General features: G+C 43.9%; 3 protein-coding genes across 3 annotated transcripts; all 3 read left to right on the plus strand.

The window, feature by feature from the left end:
• Positions 1–2,366: 2,366 nt before the first annotated feature.
• LOC122133725 (lecithin retinol acyltransferase-like) lies at positions 2,367–5,973 on the plus strand. The gene is made up of 2 exons (XM_042710423.1): positions 2,367–4,042; positions 4,635–5,973. The coding sequence occupies exons 1-2, from the start codon at positions 3,509–3,511 to the stop codon at positions 4,785–4,787; spliced, it is 687 nt and encodes a 228-aa protein (XP_042566357.1). The 5' UTR covers positions 2,367–3,508; the 3' UTR covers positions 4,788–5,973.
• A 2,422-nt stretch (positions 5,974–8,395) lies between these two features.
• On the plus strand, positions 8,396–10,865 carry lratb.2 (lecithin retinol acyltransferase b, tandem duplicate 2). Its single transcript, XM_012832826.3, has 2 exons — positions 8,396–9,093; positions 10,005–10,865. The coding sequence occupies exons 1-2, from the start codon at positions 8,563–8,565 to the stop codon at positions 10,158–10,160; spliced, it is 687 nt and encodes a 228-aa protein (XP_012688280.1). The 5' UTR covers positions 8,396–8,562; the 3' UTR covers positions 10,161–10,865.
• A 703-nt stretch (positions 10,866–11,568) lies between these two features.
• On the plus strand, positions 11,569–16,665 carry rbm46 (RNA binding motif protein 46). Its single transcript, XM_031585014.2, has 5 exons — positions 11,569–12,642; positions 13,075–13,412; positions 13,678–13,807; positions 15,438–16,295; positions 16,469–16,665. The coding sequence occupies exons 1-5, from the start codon at positions 12,501–12,503 to the stop codon at positions 16,663–16,665; spliced, it is 1,665 nt and encodes a 554-aa protein (XP_031440874.1). The 5' UTR covers positions 11,569–12,500.
• The last annotated feature ends 108 nt before the right edge of the window (positions 16,666–16,773 follow it).

Below are 16,773 nucleotides of genomic sequence, written 5' to 3' on the forward strand. Positions count from 1 at the left end.
ACACACACACACACACACACACACACACACAGACACACTCAGACACACACACACAGACAGACACACACACACACACACATACACAGAGAGAGACACACACACACAGAGAGAGAGACACACACAGACACACACACACACACACAGACACACACACACACACACAGAGACACACACAGAGAGACACACACAGACACACACACACACACATGCCGACACACACACACACACACACACACACACACACACACACACACACTCAGAGTCACACACAGAGAGACACACAGACACAGACACAGACACACTCAGAGACACACACAGACACACACACACACACAGAGAGAGAGACACAAAGACAGAGGTAGAGATAGATCTTTCCATTATCATTGACATTTCCACAAGACAAATTCCATTAGCACCTGCATTGCATCACACTGTAATTGCTGTTCCAGATTAGAAGAGATTAGAAGAGAAGAGTTTCAGTGTTTCAGGTCTGGTCTCGCTTAGCTTACTCTGTTCAGAACTCTGAAACACATGGTACGGCTTCGATGCTTCTGAGGAAGATTTGAAGCAAGGGGCTGCCAGACTCCTCAAAAGCAAAAACTGCCCCAGTGAATTACAAAGAAAACAAGTCGAAAAGCAAATGATTCAACTAGACACATAGAGCTGCCCATTTAGTATTGGCTTGCGTATTATAGAGCAATTGTACTGCATGTTTTTCTGGTACCTAAAGCATGCAGATGTTTCTGTCAAGGCCAAATTGCATGGACCCTCTGTGTTAGATCCTGTCTTTAATGGTGGTTCGTTAAAAAGGGGGCCCCTCACACTTCAAGACGGCTGTAAACCCAGGTCTGGAGTCGAGTGATTACTTTCATCTTAATCAGGAACAGGGAGTCAATGTGTCTGCTGGTTCTTAAGGATATTATAAATAATGGCAAGATTACAGTATCTAATTCATGCATAGCAGGCTAGTCAGTGTCTGTTTACTCACTTGCACCAACACATTACATCACACAATGACAACACTATCCTTTTCTGAGGTGTCGGACTAGTAGTCGATTGGTGCCATTTACTGTTTTGGCGCATCTACGGCATTTCTGCGTTACTCTGCCCTGGGCTGCCCATTGTAACTCTAGCACAGCAGAGAAGATCAAATTAAATACACAGTTGCACAGCCAGTATAGCTGTGTGAAATCTAGTAAAGCCAGGAATTCTATAAAAGTGTCTCTAGGCACACAATTCACGCGGCTAGTAAACATTCTCCCACAGTTGTGAAACTCACCGAGTGTTTCTTGACCTAACAATGACCCAACTGTCGCAATCGTCTCTATTTTCTTTTTTGGTCTGTTAATGCTGACCCTGGCCCTTGTATAAAAACATAGTTTGTCACTCCCCGTAAATGACCACACATGACCTTGTCAGGAACCTCAAAACCACAGGCTCTCTTAAATGAAAACCACAGCCACAGTGGGTCATCACAGTTCTTCCCTACTCAACCATGTGCTACATTCACATTTAATTATTTTAACTATTTTATTTTACACTTTTGGAGCTTTGCCATGTGAAAAAAGTATGCGAGTATGTATACATTCAGTGTAGATCCGTCTTCCAGCCTTCAGCTGTCGTTTGTACTCACACAACAGACTTTGTGTGTGTTTATGGTCAATTGTGAATCTATTGTGTGAACATTATAACATTGCAAGGAGAAAATTCATTTATCAAACAGCCGGTGATGGCTGAGGCAACAGGTAATTGTGGAGCACAACTTGTTAGCATTCCCTCCATGCATTCAGCAGTGACAGTGAGTAAGCACTCTCTCGCTCCTCACACTCTCACTCTCTCTCACACAAACAGACACCCGTCCTTTCTCTTTCTCTGAGATGTGCCATGCATGACAAATCAGATGTATTCGCACCAACACTCTCACTCTGCTCTTCCAACTCTGTCTTCTACCCACCACAGACACACACACACACACACACACACCCACCCACAGTCCCTCGCAGTCACACTGAGAAACAAGCCGGGAAGATAAATGTCTCCGCATCCATCATCGGTTCTTTCCTGAAAGCCCCTGGGCTTCTGGGGGGTCAGTGGGTAATCTTACTCCCAGCGAAGCATTAACCACATGCAGGGCTGCTATTGATACTCGCTGCAGCCCCGATCACTCCACATGTCAATCAATGGGGTGAAGGGGCTGGGATCCCTGTGGCTAAATCCTCTTAAATCAAGTCAACCCATTATCTGTCTTTTCTTTTCCTCTGAGAGAATCGGAATCTGAATTTCCCGTAATGGCGTACTGGTCATTAGCTCACTCATGAGAGGTTGGCACAAACTTGGGTTGATTCAGCCTGCACTTTTTTTGGCCAATGCAAATGTGAATAAATGGTTTTGTCCTAACTTTAGAGGCAATGTTCTGTCCACTGTAGTCTTAAGCACTTGATTGCGACCCAGTTGCAGGCCAGATGGATGAGTGGGAAAGGAATGGAAAAGCTGATGTCGTTAGGTGCAGGTAACTTTGTGGTAATCCACAGACTGGAAAAGAGCAAGTTGGAGAAGTGCCAGTGGACTGTTCTTGGGGGGGAAAAAGCACTCCATCATCATGATCAAAGATGCCAGCATTACCATTTCATTTTTTTTTATAGTTTTATTTGCATTAAAATAGATAGTTTAAAGTTTACATAACATTTTCTGTGTTATGCTGCTTTTTTCTTTTTTTAAATATAATTTTTCTACTTTTGCATATCACAATTTCATTCAATACTATAGTGTTATAGTCTAGGCTGTGTTTAATTGAGTGCAGGTGTGGCCGATGGGCTTCTCGGGAGCGACGCCCACTCCTGGCTGGTTGTAAAGGGGTCAGTGGTGCTCGTGCCAGCTGGGTTGTAATTGATGCCACATGGCTATAGCGAAACTCTCCGACCACAGGCAAACAAATAGTCCGCCAAAAAACCCAGCGACGGCAGTTTTTTTCCCCATTCCTAGAGTCTGTCCTCTGGTTGTTCTCAGTTATTCGCCAACCAAAAAAACTGAGTCAGGATAACTTGCAGTAGTTAAAATTATCGAAAGAGGGAACTCATTCTGAAACTCCCCGTTAAAACAGATCCCATGTATGCGCCAAGCCATTTGTGGCTATTTTTGAATATTTGCGTTTCACCTATTATTTGCGTAAGAAACGAGATATTTGCCGATGAAATCATCGTTGAGGTGACAACGGTCCAAAAGTTCCAAATAATGTTTTCCCTGCAATCCCTCCAGTGGCGTCAGATGAACTGTGGTTGAAGGTGACATGCGAGGTCATGACACCCACAACTGTTGCGCTTTGGCATTCTCATGTGCGCTATAAACCCGGTACAAGTAACACCTCTCGTTTCACGGAGTCGTTCCAGTGGCCTTTTCACTGATGGCGTGATGTCATCTCCCCCCCTCCCCCCTCCATCTACCCCCACGGCAACAAGATGCGTCTGAAACTTTGTGAGAACTCTGTCGGCTGCGTGTCCGCGAAAGACTCATGATGCTAGATTCACTGACTTACCTTCTGGAGAGAGTCTTTCTCCTCGCGCATTTTAACATTTTTAGTCTAATCCCTTCAGAAGAAGAGAAGCGTGAAAAGTCTTGCGAAGCCTCTCCTCGGGTGCTGCAGAGAGGGGATCTCCTGGAGGTCCCTCGTACTTTGTTCACCCATTTCGGCATCTACTTGGGGGACAACAAAGTCGCGCATTTAATACCGGATATTGTGCCCATGCTGACGGGCTATAAGTGTCAAATTCAGAAAAGCGTAACGAACAACAGATTGCTGTTGGGGGTGCTTTGTAAGCAGGCGACTGTGAGAGTGGATTCGGTCGAGGACTTTGCGTATGGTTCACCTATCCTAATTAACATCATGGACCACGACGTAAAAGAAAGACCGTTACCTAACGAAGAAGTCGCCAGAAGAGCGGAGATGCTTATCGGTAAAGTTCAATACAGCTTGATGTGGAACAATTGCGAGCATTTTGTTACCTACTGCAGGTACGGCTCAGCCATATGTCTTCAAACGGACAAGGTAAGTAAAGTCTCCATCCAGCCACATAATGTAAGGCTACGTAAATTAAGTTGTTTTGCTTCAGCTTTTAGGCTGTAGCGTACCTGTTAAAATCATGTTATTCTTAAACTAAGCCTATGTGGTTGTGCCAGTAGCCTACCGATTCTGTATTTCACTATGGTTTGATTTGTATCTTTCTACATCCAGGCTAGCCATTCTTTAGTCAGTGGCGCCAAGCTAATCGCTTATTCTTACCATGGATATGTCTCGAAGTGTGTGTCAGTAGGGCATTTCAGTCGTAATATTTAGAAGTGCATCCAACTTTGCCTGCGTCAACGCGCATTCAGGCTGCTCGAGTAGCCTAATTGGCCTTATTAGAGCGTGTTCATTTGTTGTTCAGTAATGGACGACACTTGGGCAACACAAGACGTTCGGGGCTTTAATAGCCACTCAGCAATGTTGATGGAAAATCTGGGTCACCCAGAACAGGGCTCTCTTTTCAACGTCTGGCAGCTTAGGCGCACAAGTGAATGAAAAGTTATGCAACCCAGGTCCTGTCTTTTAAAAAGTTGTTTTCACCGCCTCTCTCTCTCTTTTATGTGTTCTCTTGTAGTTTCTAGAGTTCCTGAAATCGATTATACGGGACCAGCGGAGTATCCTTCTCACAGCTTTTTTGGGACTTGTGTCCATTGGTTGCGTGGGAATTGCGCCTGCCACAATTTTCCCAACCATCCTGATCCCATTCACGTTATGGATGGCGAGTTAATGGACTTATTTGGACTCTTTGTAAATTCTTCCATGAATGGAATATGTACATATGTGAGCAATGGGGTTATGTTTGACCCACTGTACATATAGTGAGCATGGCTTGTAGATATAGATGGCACAGAGAAACATTTTTTTATGGCAATTGTTTAGACTGAACTAAACTTGTAGCTCGATACATAATGTATGTTATTTTGACATGTATTTCCCTCACTGGTTGTATTTAGTGTTTTTTATATTAAAATACAGTTTATACAGTTTGTTGTAATGGAATGTTTTAAACCAATGCCTGTTACGAACCTCACACTTTTCCAGTATTGTCAGTAAGAATGTTGCAGAAAGCCTCATTCAATTTTCGGTCCACTTTTCATTCTGCTTGGTTAGACTTTCCATATGAGGGTTCTTCCACTTCAAATCCGCAAAAGCCTTCTGCTGGACCATCTCAGATTTTCTTGAATGTTTTAATAATAATAATAATAATAATAATTCATTTAATTTGTAATGCACTCTTAATTCAGAAGAATCTCAGAGTGCCAAGAGTACCACATAAAGTGTGACCTTCCAAACTAATACTTACAAATGTTAGTTTGATATATCAAATACTTGTTGGTTTTGGCGTGTTCACAGACTGGGGAAAAGTTTAGGATTTGTTATCTCAATAAGTTTTCATGTTAGAGGCTTCAAATTTTTAACAGATAAATTACTTCTATATTTAGTTTCCTGTTAACTTTACAAGAGGATTGTGTTCATAGTCACAGTTTTATCAATGTGTGAAATCTGGGAAAAAACTCTTTTTGAACACATTTAACTGCCCTATTACACAGCAGACATCTGGCAGATATGTTTATATAGTTTACAAAATATAATTATGAGATGTCTGTATTGCATTTTTGTAGGAGGAAGTTTTGAGCATGAATCTAGAAAATACACATTTTCAATCTTATTTTAGCTGCTCACTGAACAGGTATGATGAGGTGTACAAATAAAACAAACACTTTGCAAGAAAGGTGATCAGGTTTTGGAATTTCAAGTTGGTGCCAGGACTGTGTAAGGTCCAAGAGGCATGGTTTTATGCGTCAGTTATACCTCGGATAGCCAGCAGATGTCAGATGTCAAAACATCATTTTCCTGAAAACCTCAATATGCAGGAGAAACCAAAATGTCAGCAACATGTCATGTCATCTCATCACACATCCAGTAATTCACTTACATAGTACAATCATGCTTGAGGTAAAACACAGCTGGTCTTGGTCTAACAGATCCAAGGTATAACTGTCACATACAAAATGATATGTGTGAAATATATAAAGTGACTTATGAATACATATGATAACCTTAAACTTGGTTGTAGCTCTAGTACCTACTTGAGATTCCAGAACCTGATAGCCCTTAAAATAATGTTTGTCTCTAATCTGGAAAAGTGTATGTCTTTTATACATCTTGTCATATCTATTCAGTGAGAAGGCCTTTTCAGAAAAAGAATTTTTTTTCTAGATTCATGCTTCAAAAATCGTATACAGACATCTCATAATTATATTTTGTAAACTTAAAAACAACAATCAAAGCCATTTGTTTTGTCGGATCCTGTGCCATTGGGCAGTTAAACCAGCAATATGGAGTTCTGTTCCTAAAGTAGTAAGCTAACTACCTAAAAGGCATGCAAAAACCTTGCAAACACCACCAACAGCCCAGCTGACACTGATAGAAGCTTGCCAACACACTAACTGATGTCTTTTGGCAGTATAGCTGGCAATGTGATGCATGTGAAAGCTTTTCTTCCATTGTTGCAGGGTGTTCCAGCCCAGAACTACATAGGGCATATCTTGGATGGCTAGTGGGGAAGACACAGGTGGTTTATCTGTCCTTCACATGACCATATGCTATCAAAATGATTTTGAGGATGGTGCCAAAACTAGTTGCCTATAAAACCATACCTCAAAAAGTGTAAAATTGTTGCATAGTGTCACTTTAAATTGGAGGGGGGTTTCTTAATTTTTGGGGATATCATGCATTGGATTACACTGCGACTATCCTCTGGCAAAGGTTTAAACTAAATATAAAGGTTATTATCTGCTCAAAATTTGAAGCCTCTTGCATGAAAATATTTTGAGATAATAAATCCCAAACTTTGCCCCAGTCTGTGAATGCACCAAAAACAGCAAGGGGTTCCTTTGTCAGATTTCTTTTCTCAGAAAGTATTATATATGTCAACCTAAATTTGAGCAAATATTAGTTTAGAAGGTCACACTTCATAAAATTGGTACAACTGGTAAACTTGATATAATTGTCAAGAAAATCTGAGATGTTCATGTAGAGGGCATTTGCTGATTTGAGGTGGAATGTCCCATGAAGGAAGAAGCCCTTACTGTGACCATTATACCACTATAACTCAAATAAAATGTCAAAATGGTTCCTCTAAATTGTAAACATTATGGATGGGGATAAACACATATAACCTATTTATACAGTATCTTGGTTTTGGTAATTCACCTGATAATTGGTATCGATAATTCACCAGTTGCCATTTGTCACTCAGCCTCATTTCAGTGGGTTTGCTAGTAAGTGCAAAATGACTTCCCTGGGGAAAATGTTAGCGGTCAGAAGGAGCTAGTGGATAGCTGGAGTTCACACTAGAGAAGAGACACTGTGGTCTACCTCTGTGTGACACAGGAAGGATAAGCGTAATACTCTGGTCTACAGGAATGGTACTTCAGGATTGGATGAACTATCCCTTTAATGAAGGAACTCCATATAGAGAAACTTGTTTTTTCCTCCTTGAATAGTACTTGAATTGAATAACCAATAATCCGATATAACCTTTACTTTCGAGTTTACTTTTAAAATTCTTGTCCCGTGTGTGAAAATTAGACTGACATACATACATACATACATACATACATACATACATACATACATACATACAGTATATCAGTTTCGCTCATAGTGACACCAGATCCTTGATTATACTGGTTTCATTATACTGGCTATTAAAATGAACACGGTCTCTCTCATGCTGTGTGACCGGGCTTGTTTATGTGTGTGCATGTACACTTCTTATGTGCTTGTGGTTTTATGTCCACTGCACTCCACTGTCACAGCCACACCACAGACTAATTAGATTGGTTGTGTCCTCCGACTCAGTACTCCCCACATGTCTCGGACTGTCTCTCCCGCTCTCCTCCTTCCATGGAAGTATGTGAAACCGCAGGAAGAGCCTGGAACAAACACATCCAGGGCCTTCTCTTCCCGTATGTGTTCGTACATCTGTTGCATTCTGAACAAGAAATTAGAAACAATTAGATCCATCCTGCAAACCAAAGTCCACAATTATGCAAGTGTAGAAGCTGTGAAGCAATCAAGAAAAAATCCCTCATTTAGGGGTTTTAAGAGAATGTTTTTTAACCCCAGAAGAATTACACCACAAGACGCAGTATGAAGCAACACATGGATTATTGTCTATAATTATCTTGCCCTTTCTGTGTCGTGAAATGAGAACAACTCTCAGACTGATTTGGTGCTCAAAGGAAAAAAAAACAAAGCTGCACGCAAATGGCGAGCATGGAGGAAAGGCATTGTGAAACCCTCACAATGTTCTAAATGAGCCCATGTGATTGTCCAAAGCCATATGGTTTCTTTGTTTGTTCTGCCAGAAAATGCAGTCGCCGGGCGTCTAATCCTGCCCTCCCCTCGGTTTTGCCAAACTTCCTCACAAATAAAAACCCCACTGGGTCCAAAGCGCTGGAGGCCACAGGCTGATTCTTCCCCCTCTCCTTAGGATGGCTCTGCTGCGGCTCCTGAGCATGTTCTTTCTCACCATAACCACCACCAAGAAGAAGCAAGAACAAGAGAAAGAGGACATAAAGGTCAATGAGAAGGTACGCAAGTATGACATATCGCTCTACAAGAGGGGGGACCTCCTGGAGGTGCCGCGCACCCTCTTCACCCATTTCGGAATCTACCTGGGGAATGACCGCGTTGCACACCTGATCCCCGACATCTTGCCCGTCTTCTCGTCCAACCAGAACACCATCGGCACCATGGTGACCAACCTGCGGCTCATCCTGGGGGCCATCGCCAAGGCGGCCAGCGTGCGCGTGGACTCGGTGGAGGACTTTGCCTACGGCGGGGACATCCTCATCAACCCCATGGACAAGGTGTGCAGCCGGCCGCCCTACGATGGGGAAGAGGTGGCCCGCCGGGCAGAGAAGCTCATGGGTCCGGTGGACTACAGCCTCCTGTGGTACAACTGTGAGCATTACGTCATGTACTGCCGCTACGGGACCGTCATGAGCTTCCAGACCTTCCAGGTAGGAGGAGGAGAGCACGCAAGTGTCACACTTATGTTTTGACCACCACTAAAATTCTCCCGTCTCTGTAGTCTGTAGACTATATACTAACTAAACTGGAAGCACAGCAAAGCATGGATTCAGTTCAGACGCTTAATATCCCAAAACATTCCTGGTTGTCCTGGGTAAAGAACTGTGGCTTAGCACATTTCTGCTCTCTTCTCAACCATTCTCATTTTGTTCTTTCTTCACAGAGCACAGAGGTTTAAGTTCCCATGAACTACATTCTATTCACAAAGAAAAACATCCACGTCACCCTTTAGCATGTGTGGTCAAATGTCTGTTCTTGGAAAAGATTCAAAGTTTGCCTGAGCTGAACTGAGCATTACCCTACATGATTTACTGTGCTTTGTAATAGTGCAGGATATGAGTTAGCCAACCAGACTAAGCCCCTGTTGCTGCAACTGCAGAGGGAAAAAAAAGTTCCCACCGGCTCTTAAAAGTGTGATTAGAGTAGGCTACATTGTGAAATATTCACAGTGGTCAAATTAGTTTTTCTTCCACTGTAAGGACTTAAAATAAAATAAAATATTGTGCATCTATCTGTATTTCTACCTACTCTGCAATTATATAAATAAGAACTCTCAGTGTGTTTGTGTCAGTCAATGGCATTTGTGGATTTTAGTGACATGGCAGAATCTTTTTTTCAGGTCTTTCTGGTTTATAGTTCCCAAGAGGAAAATCCAATGGAGATTAGGGCCAACCAATTTCTACAACAATGCATCCCTTCGTCAGATGTTAATGCAAGGAAAATCATGTTAGAGTGGTCTGCCTAATCTGCCTAAACTCTTTGTCTCTACCTAGTGGTGAAGCATAAATCCGAAAATCATTTTTTAACGCTCCACTTTTTCTTCTCTTCCTTTCCTCGTCAGTTCTGTAAAGGAGTTCGGAAGATCTTCTGCAGTAAAAGGTTCTCCTTCGTGAGTGCATTAATCGGTGTGGCCATCATGGTTTCCCTCCAAACGGATCCACTTTACACTCTGCTCCTCACTTTCTTCATCTCCTTCCACATCTGGATGGCTTCCTGAATTTACATCACAACCTGGGTGATAGACCAGACCAGAAAAAAACATGAAACTAATGAAATGTCTTGGAGTTAAGCCATTTTTAAGGTCTACATTATCATTATTACTTTTAATGATTGGCTAAACCTGTCAATTGCAATTTATATCGGACTCATACATGTATAGGCCTACAGCATCTAGAAAGCATAGTCGCTTGGCCGGTGGTGGGTGTTTTCCAGTGTAATTGACAGATACAATTTTCAGATACGCTGCTTATAACTGATGTGTACATTTTCAAAATGTTATTTCAGAGCAGGCTTGTCATTACTGTACTGAGAGGCTCTGGATGGAAGTCGAATGTAAATATCTAAGTTAATTTCTTTATTTTGTGTTGTATTCTGACACATGTGTAAAGTGCATTAAAACGGTTTGGTGTTGTGGATCAGTGCTTTATCGTAGAGTTCATGGCTATTTATTGTTACGGCCTGAAAATAAATCAAACCGCTGGATATGATATTAACCTGCTTGAAGTGAGGGGTGGGGGTTGGGCCTGTGGGGTCATCCTTGACACAAACTAGCGCGCAGTGTTGCCAGGTCCGCGGTTTTCCCGCGGAATTGGGCTACTTTTGAAGTGTTGCCGCGGGTTGAATTTTTTGTCCGCTGGTTCGGGTAGACCTATTTTGCATGCAAATTACATGAATGTCTTTAAATAAAAATCCATATTTTAAATGAAATCATTTATTTATACCCAAATCCTACCAAACTGACTCCAGATCAGCATGTACACACATGGACATGGGACACGCCCACATACACACACGAACGGTGCGTATTATTAATGATAATATACTGTATCTAATTACACAAGGCCATTTTAGGACCTTGATGAAAGAACTGTTTAGGGAAAACTGCTTTTAATGCTGGCATATTAAACATTTGGTGTTACTTTGTAGATATTGCAATACATTTGGCAATGATAGCAATGCTGTTGGACTTTAAAAGCAGTGTATATGGTTTGGCAGGGGCATATTTTGAGTTCTGATATTGGGCTGGTTTTATTGGCCATTGGGCTGGTTTTGGGCTGGTTTTGATTGGCCATTGGGCTGGTTTTGTCACACAGACCTGGCAACCCTGCTAGCGCGTTCTATGCGAGTTTAAGAATCCTGTCAGCAGCCAGAGGGCACACTTACACTAACTGAAAACTTCTGGGGAGTGAACAGGTACTTCTACAAAAATAACTCTCAAATTGATAACATTTTCGGTGAATTTATCTTCAGATATTTAAACGATTCGGGTACCACATTGGATTTATCCTTGTCAACACACTGGTTATCAATTAGCTAATTTAGCTAGCTAACGTTAGCTAAGTTGACCTGGCTAGCTTGCTAGCTAAGGTTCGATAGCTCGTGCAGCCTGTCAAAATTTTGATAAATTATATATTGCTTTTGCTATCTAGCTCGTAGTGGCTTTGTGCTGTAGCTAAACTGTCAAGTGTTCAGTTGGAGACATATTAGTTAGAACCGAACGATAGGAAGGTTTAGGATACATTTTGTCAGTTGACCAACTAAGCTGTCATTGTGCAGTTATGGCAATAGCGCTTATGCCTTTGGTTAGTACACCATTTTAGCGAACATAAAGGAGGAGTAAAAGCGACGTATGTTACATTAGTTTTTACATTGTTATACATTTAAATTAATTGAGTTACCATTCATAGTACACTGTCGTGTGGGAAAGGCTCATGTTTACTAATTGAGCTTTTTTAGAGCCAGAATTAAATTGGCTGGCAAGCTAGCTATGCAATCTATGCAGACTAAACTAAGTTCCCGCCGAAGCCCCTTGATGAAATCAAGGCAGCCAAAAGTTGCCTAGAATCCAGTTTGAACGAGAGCATCACCTGTTTGTGCACAGTTCATAGTTTGAAAATTAATTTTACAGTTATTGTATACCCCAAGAGTCAGTGAAACAATGTCCGATTGTTATGCAGTAAAATTGTTGAACCAAGCACAACTAACCGTATAGAATGTTTCAGCATGTTTTGATTCACATCACAAACACTTGCTAGCTAGCCTAATGGTATGTAACGTAGCCTAACATTGGCTAGAGCAGATATCTATGTTTACCTATAGAATATATATGTATCAACATGAATGGAATCCATGTTATGACCCTGGGGCCAAAGGTTAGACCTGCCCTCTAGTTAATGTTTTACATGTCTAAATATGAATTGATTCCTCTGTTGAAATTACTTATAAAGGGGACACTAAAATGTTCCCAGACCCCATACACCTAGACTTGGTATTTGTTATTGAGTCTGCACTAAGTCACTAAGGCAAATGTACATTCACAGCCAATAAATAAGAAGCCATGGATGAGAATGGAAATATGACCAGAGAAGACAGCCGACTTGAAAGCCCAAATGAAGCGGCACTGTTAGCTCTGCTGGAGAAGACCGGCTACAGTATGGTCCAAGAGAATGGCCAAAGGAAGTTCGGTGGTCCACCTCCAGGTATAGGGAACATCATGTTTCTAGACACAATTCATCCCTAACACACTGGAGTTAACAGATAGTAAAGGTCCTTACCCATGGAAGCAATACTCATAATTATTATGAGGGTGAAATTGTAAACATGTGCTGTGGGTCTAAGACCTCAAAGGGATGTTCCATGTTATCTTTGAACCCCTGAAGATTTTTTGCAGAAGTCCTACACATAATTTAAGGGTACCTTCTAATCTAGCTGATAGTCAGAGTTTGGGACAATAGCATAGCATAAGAAGAACTTTTACAGCTTTTACCATAGAACTTTTTTGTAAGAGGAACTCATTGGTGACGTGTTGATAATGTGGATGAGGTTGTTGAAGGTGCGTGTGTGAGTTTGTTAGCTCATAAATAGATACTGTTTGTGTGTGTGTGTGTGTCTGCGTGTGTTGGATCTGTTAGGTTGGGAAGGCCCTCCTCCTCCTCGGGGCTGCGAAGTTTTTGTGGGCAAGATCCCACGGGACATGTACGAGGACGAGCTGGTGCCCGTGTTCGAGCGTGCTGGCCGCATCTATGAGTTCCGCCTGATGATGGAGTTCAGCGGCGAGAACCGCGGCTACGCCTTCGTCATGTACACGACCCGCGAGGCAGCCCAGCGTGCCATCCAGATGCTGGACAACCACGAGATACGGCCTGGCAAGTTCATCGGCGTGTGCGTGAGCCTGGACAACTGCCGCCTGTTCATCGGCTCTATCCCCAAGGACAAGCGCAAGGAGGAGATCCAGGAGGAGATGATGAAGGTCATAATCATCCTCCTCCTCATCCTGTGGACTACCGTGTTCTAGCAATTCTAGCGTTGTATCCCAGTGCTGTAGTAACTGTTGTTATACACCCGTGGTAAAAAAGTAATAACATTCTATAGGAAGTTTTTTTTTTATGTTTCTGAAATGACTGAAGATCTCCAATGGGGGGGATTAGGCCTCTCTGTTAAAGGTTTATAACTAGTGTAAAAAAATGTGTAGCTGTTTAATTTAATGATGTGTTAATTTCTGTGTTTGATGACAGGTGACCGAGGGAGTTGTGGACGTGATCGTTTACCCCAGCGCCACTGATAAGACGAAGAACCGCGGCTTCGCCTTTGTGGAGTACGAGTCTCACAAGGCTGCGGCCATGGCTCGCAGGAAACTCATTCCAGGTACACGTACAGAGCGCACAAAACATCTTCCCATGGGTTTACGTCCCTTCCTCTTCCTTCCTCTATCTCTCCTTATCTTTCCTCTAATGCTATGTCCTCTAACTAGTACTTAACTCGCACTTACAGTAGTTACATTCCTGCACTTTTTTTATTTCTTATTTGAAGTTGTATTTATTGTTACACTAGGTCTCTATTGCTCGTAGCTTGATTGTTCTCTCCTTTGTACGTCGCTTTGGATAAAAGCGTCTGTTAAATGACTAAATGTAAATGTAATGTTACATCAGCCGAGCTGGTGCGAAAACATGCTTTGATCGGGTCCGATTCATGCTTTCTCATTTGTTTTACTTTCACTGACTTTGGATGCGGCAAATAAGAAAATACACCACAAAACATTTTGTTTGCTACCCCAAGGTTCATAAAAAAAAAACTTTCCAAGACCCAGGTAGGGGAGCAGATGTTGCCTTCTGTTCAACTGGAAGTAGCAAACCCTGCACCAAAGTGCTCTTCAACCATACTTAACAAAAATGCCTCTCATACTCATTCTGTGATGACTCTGCTCCAGCCATCCCCCGAGCCAGCTCACTGCACTCCTGTGGTCCACCTCTTGCTCTGAAGCGCTGTGGTTGCTGGCACATCTACACAGCTGACACTAAATACTGGTTAGGGCTTCCTGCTCTTTGCACAGGATTTTTCCACCTTTGGTCAGCCCATACGCCCTTCATTTTCCCAAAACTCATGCACTCAAAAACAAACATACCCGTGCCCCTATGAGCATGAGAAGAATCGATTAAATGCGTATGTGAAACTGTTGTTGATATTGATATTTTCGTTGATATTGGATGATAATGGTGTAGTTTAAATAGGAGTAAGTAAGGTTTGAAATGATGTTGAGGTTTTGTGAGGCGGGGTGGTGGTGATGGGGTCTCGGGCAGGATGAGGTAAGTTTTTCCCGTTTTGCGATGAATAGGCTCTCTTTGTCAGACATGTGACCCCATTACTGGACCAGCTTGGTTTTCTCACAGGCCCACAGTGTGTGTGTGTGTGTGTGTGTGTCTGCACCCAAATATTGTATCTGTGTGTGTGTCCATGTATTTGTGTGTGTTTGCATGTGTGTGTGTGTGTGTGTGTGTTTTATTGAACATGTATACCCATCTGTGTGCGTGTGTGTGTGCTTCCTTTTTCCTCTGTGACGTGTGAATGGTGTTACGGTTTAACATTTGGAAAAATGAAAAGCTCTTTTGTCTGCTCCGTTGAGCTCGTAGAAAGGAGGTGGTCCAAGGCCGGTGCATTAAATCCCAGTCTGGGCCTCTGGGTTTGACTCCAGACAGAAATGACACATGTATCCACACAGCTGAATAATACCTGGTCCTGGCCTAATTAAAGTAAATGAATCGGTGTGTCAATGTTTTTTGTTATAGAGATCTGAAAATACCAGCTTTTATGTGTCGTCTATGGTTTTTATCGTTATTCACATGTATATAAATGTATGTATATCATAATAGAATTCTGTGGCACATTAAAGATCACTTTGAGAGGAGGTGTAAAAACCAGTAACCATTTAAATCAGAGCTCTGTGTGTGTGTTTGTGTTGTGTGTCTGTGTTGTGTCGTATTGTGTGTGTGTGCATCAGGCACGTTCCAGCTGTGGGGCCACACCATCCAGGTGGACTGGGCGGAGCCAGAGCGTGACGTGGACGAGGAGACGATGCAGCGCGTGCGGGTGCTCTACGTGCGCAACCTGATGCTGCACACCACCGAGGAGACGCTGCGCGCCGAGTTCTCGCGCCTCAAGCCCGGCTCGGTGGAGCGCGTCAAGAAGCTCACCGACTACGCCTTCGTGCACTTCCACTCGCGCGAGGACGCCGTCGCCGCCATGCACGCCTCCAACAGCGCCCTGGTCGACGGCTCGCCCATCGAGGTCACCCTCGCCAAGCCCGTCAGCAAGGACGGCAGTCGACGCTTCAACGGCCGCGGGGGTATGCTCGCCGGCATGCCCATGGGCGGCCCTTATGGCGACGCCGGTGGCTTCGTCTTCCAGGGCAAGCCGGATGACCTCACTGGCATGGCGGCGGTAACCACGAGCATGGGAGGGCTCAAGCTGTTCACCAACGGTGGTGGCATCGGCAGTGGGGGCAACTCGGGGCGTCCTCTCAGCCTGCCGCCGCGGCTGGGCAGCCCGTGCGGGCTGGACGTGGAGCGCTGCGTGTTCCCCTTCCACCCCGGCTCCAGCCTGGTGCCCGTGGGGCTTCAGGCGCTCAAGCCTGGCCAGCTCAGCTCGGCCGTCAGCCTGCTGGAGTACCACTGCCTGAAGAACGGCTGGGCGCCGCCCGAGTACTACCTCTACTCTACGGTGGCCCAGGAGGGCAAGATGCTGCTGATCTACAAGGTGGTGCTCAGCAGCACGCGCAGCAGCTTCATGCCCGACAAAGTGTGCACCGTGCTGGAGGATGCCAAGGAGCTGGCTGCGCAGCACGCGCTCTGGAGCCTGGGTGAGACACACACACACACGCTGTACATGCATACATGCTGTGCTTGATGCTAGTTCATAGATGTAACCACAGATAGAAAGATGTGGACAAATGACTGATGATATACTACAGTTGTGCACACACACACATTTAATGAAACCTGTGTGTGTTATTTCCTGTTTGTTTGGAAACAGATTGCTCCTTCCTGGGCCAGGGCTCTCCTGGCAGCCTGTCTCCCCCGGCCCCTTCCTCCTCCCCCGGGCTGCTCACCTTCGGCTGCCGCCCCGTCCCCTACCCCAGCTACCCCCTGGCCCCCCTGTCCCCGCCCCTGTCCCTCAGCAGCGCTCCAGGCCAGAGGATCTACCTGCCCAGCCAGACACCCTACTACTGAGACCCGGCCGGCAAGCAGCCGCCTGTCTGACTTGTTTTCTGACTTGTTTGTCACGCATCACTGGCAGGACGTCAGATTTGTAAGGAATGTGATGGTGTTGTATATACG

Source organism: Clupea harengus, chromosome 18 (assembly GCF_900700415.2).
Source record: "Clupea harengus chromosome 18, Ch_v2.0.2, whole genome shotgun sequence".
Lineage (NCBI taxonomy): Eukaryota > Metazoa > Chordata > Actinopteri > Clupeiformes > Clupeidae > Clupea > Clupea harengus.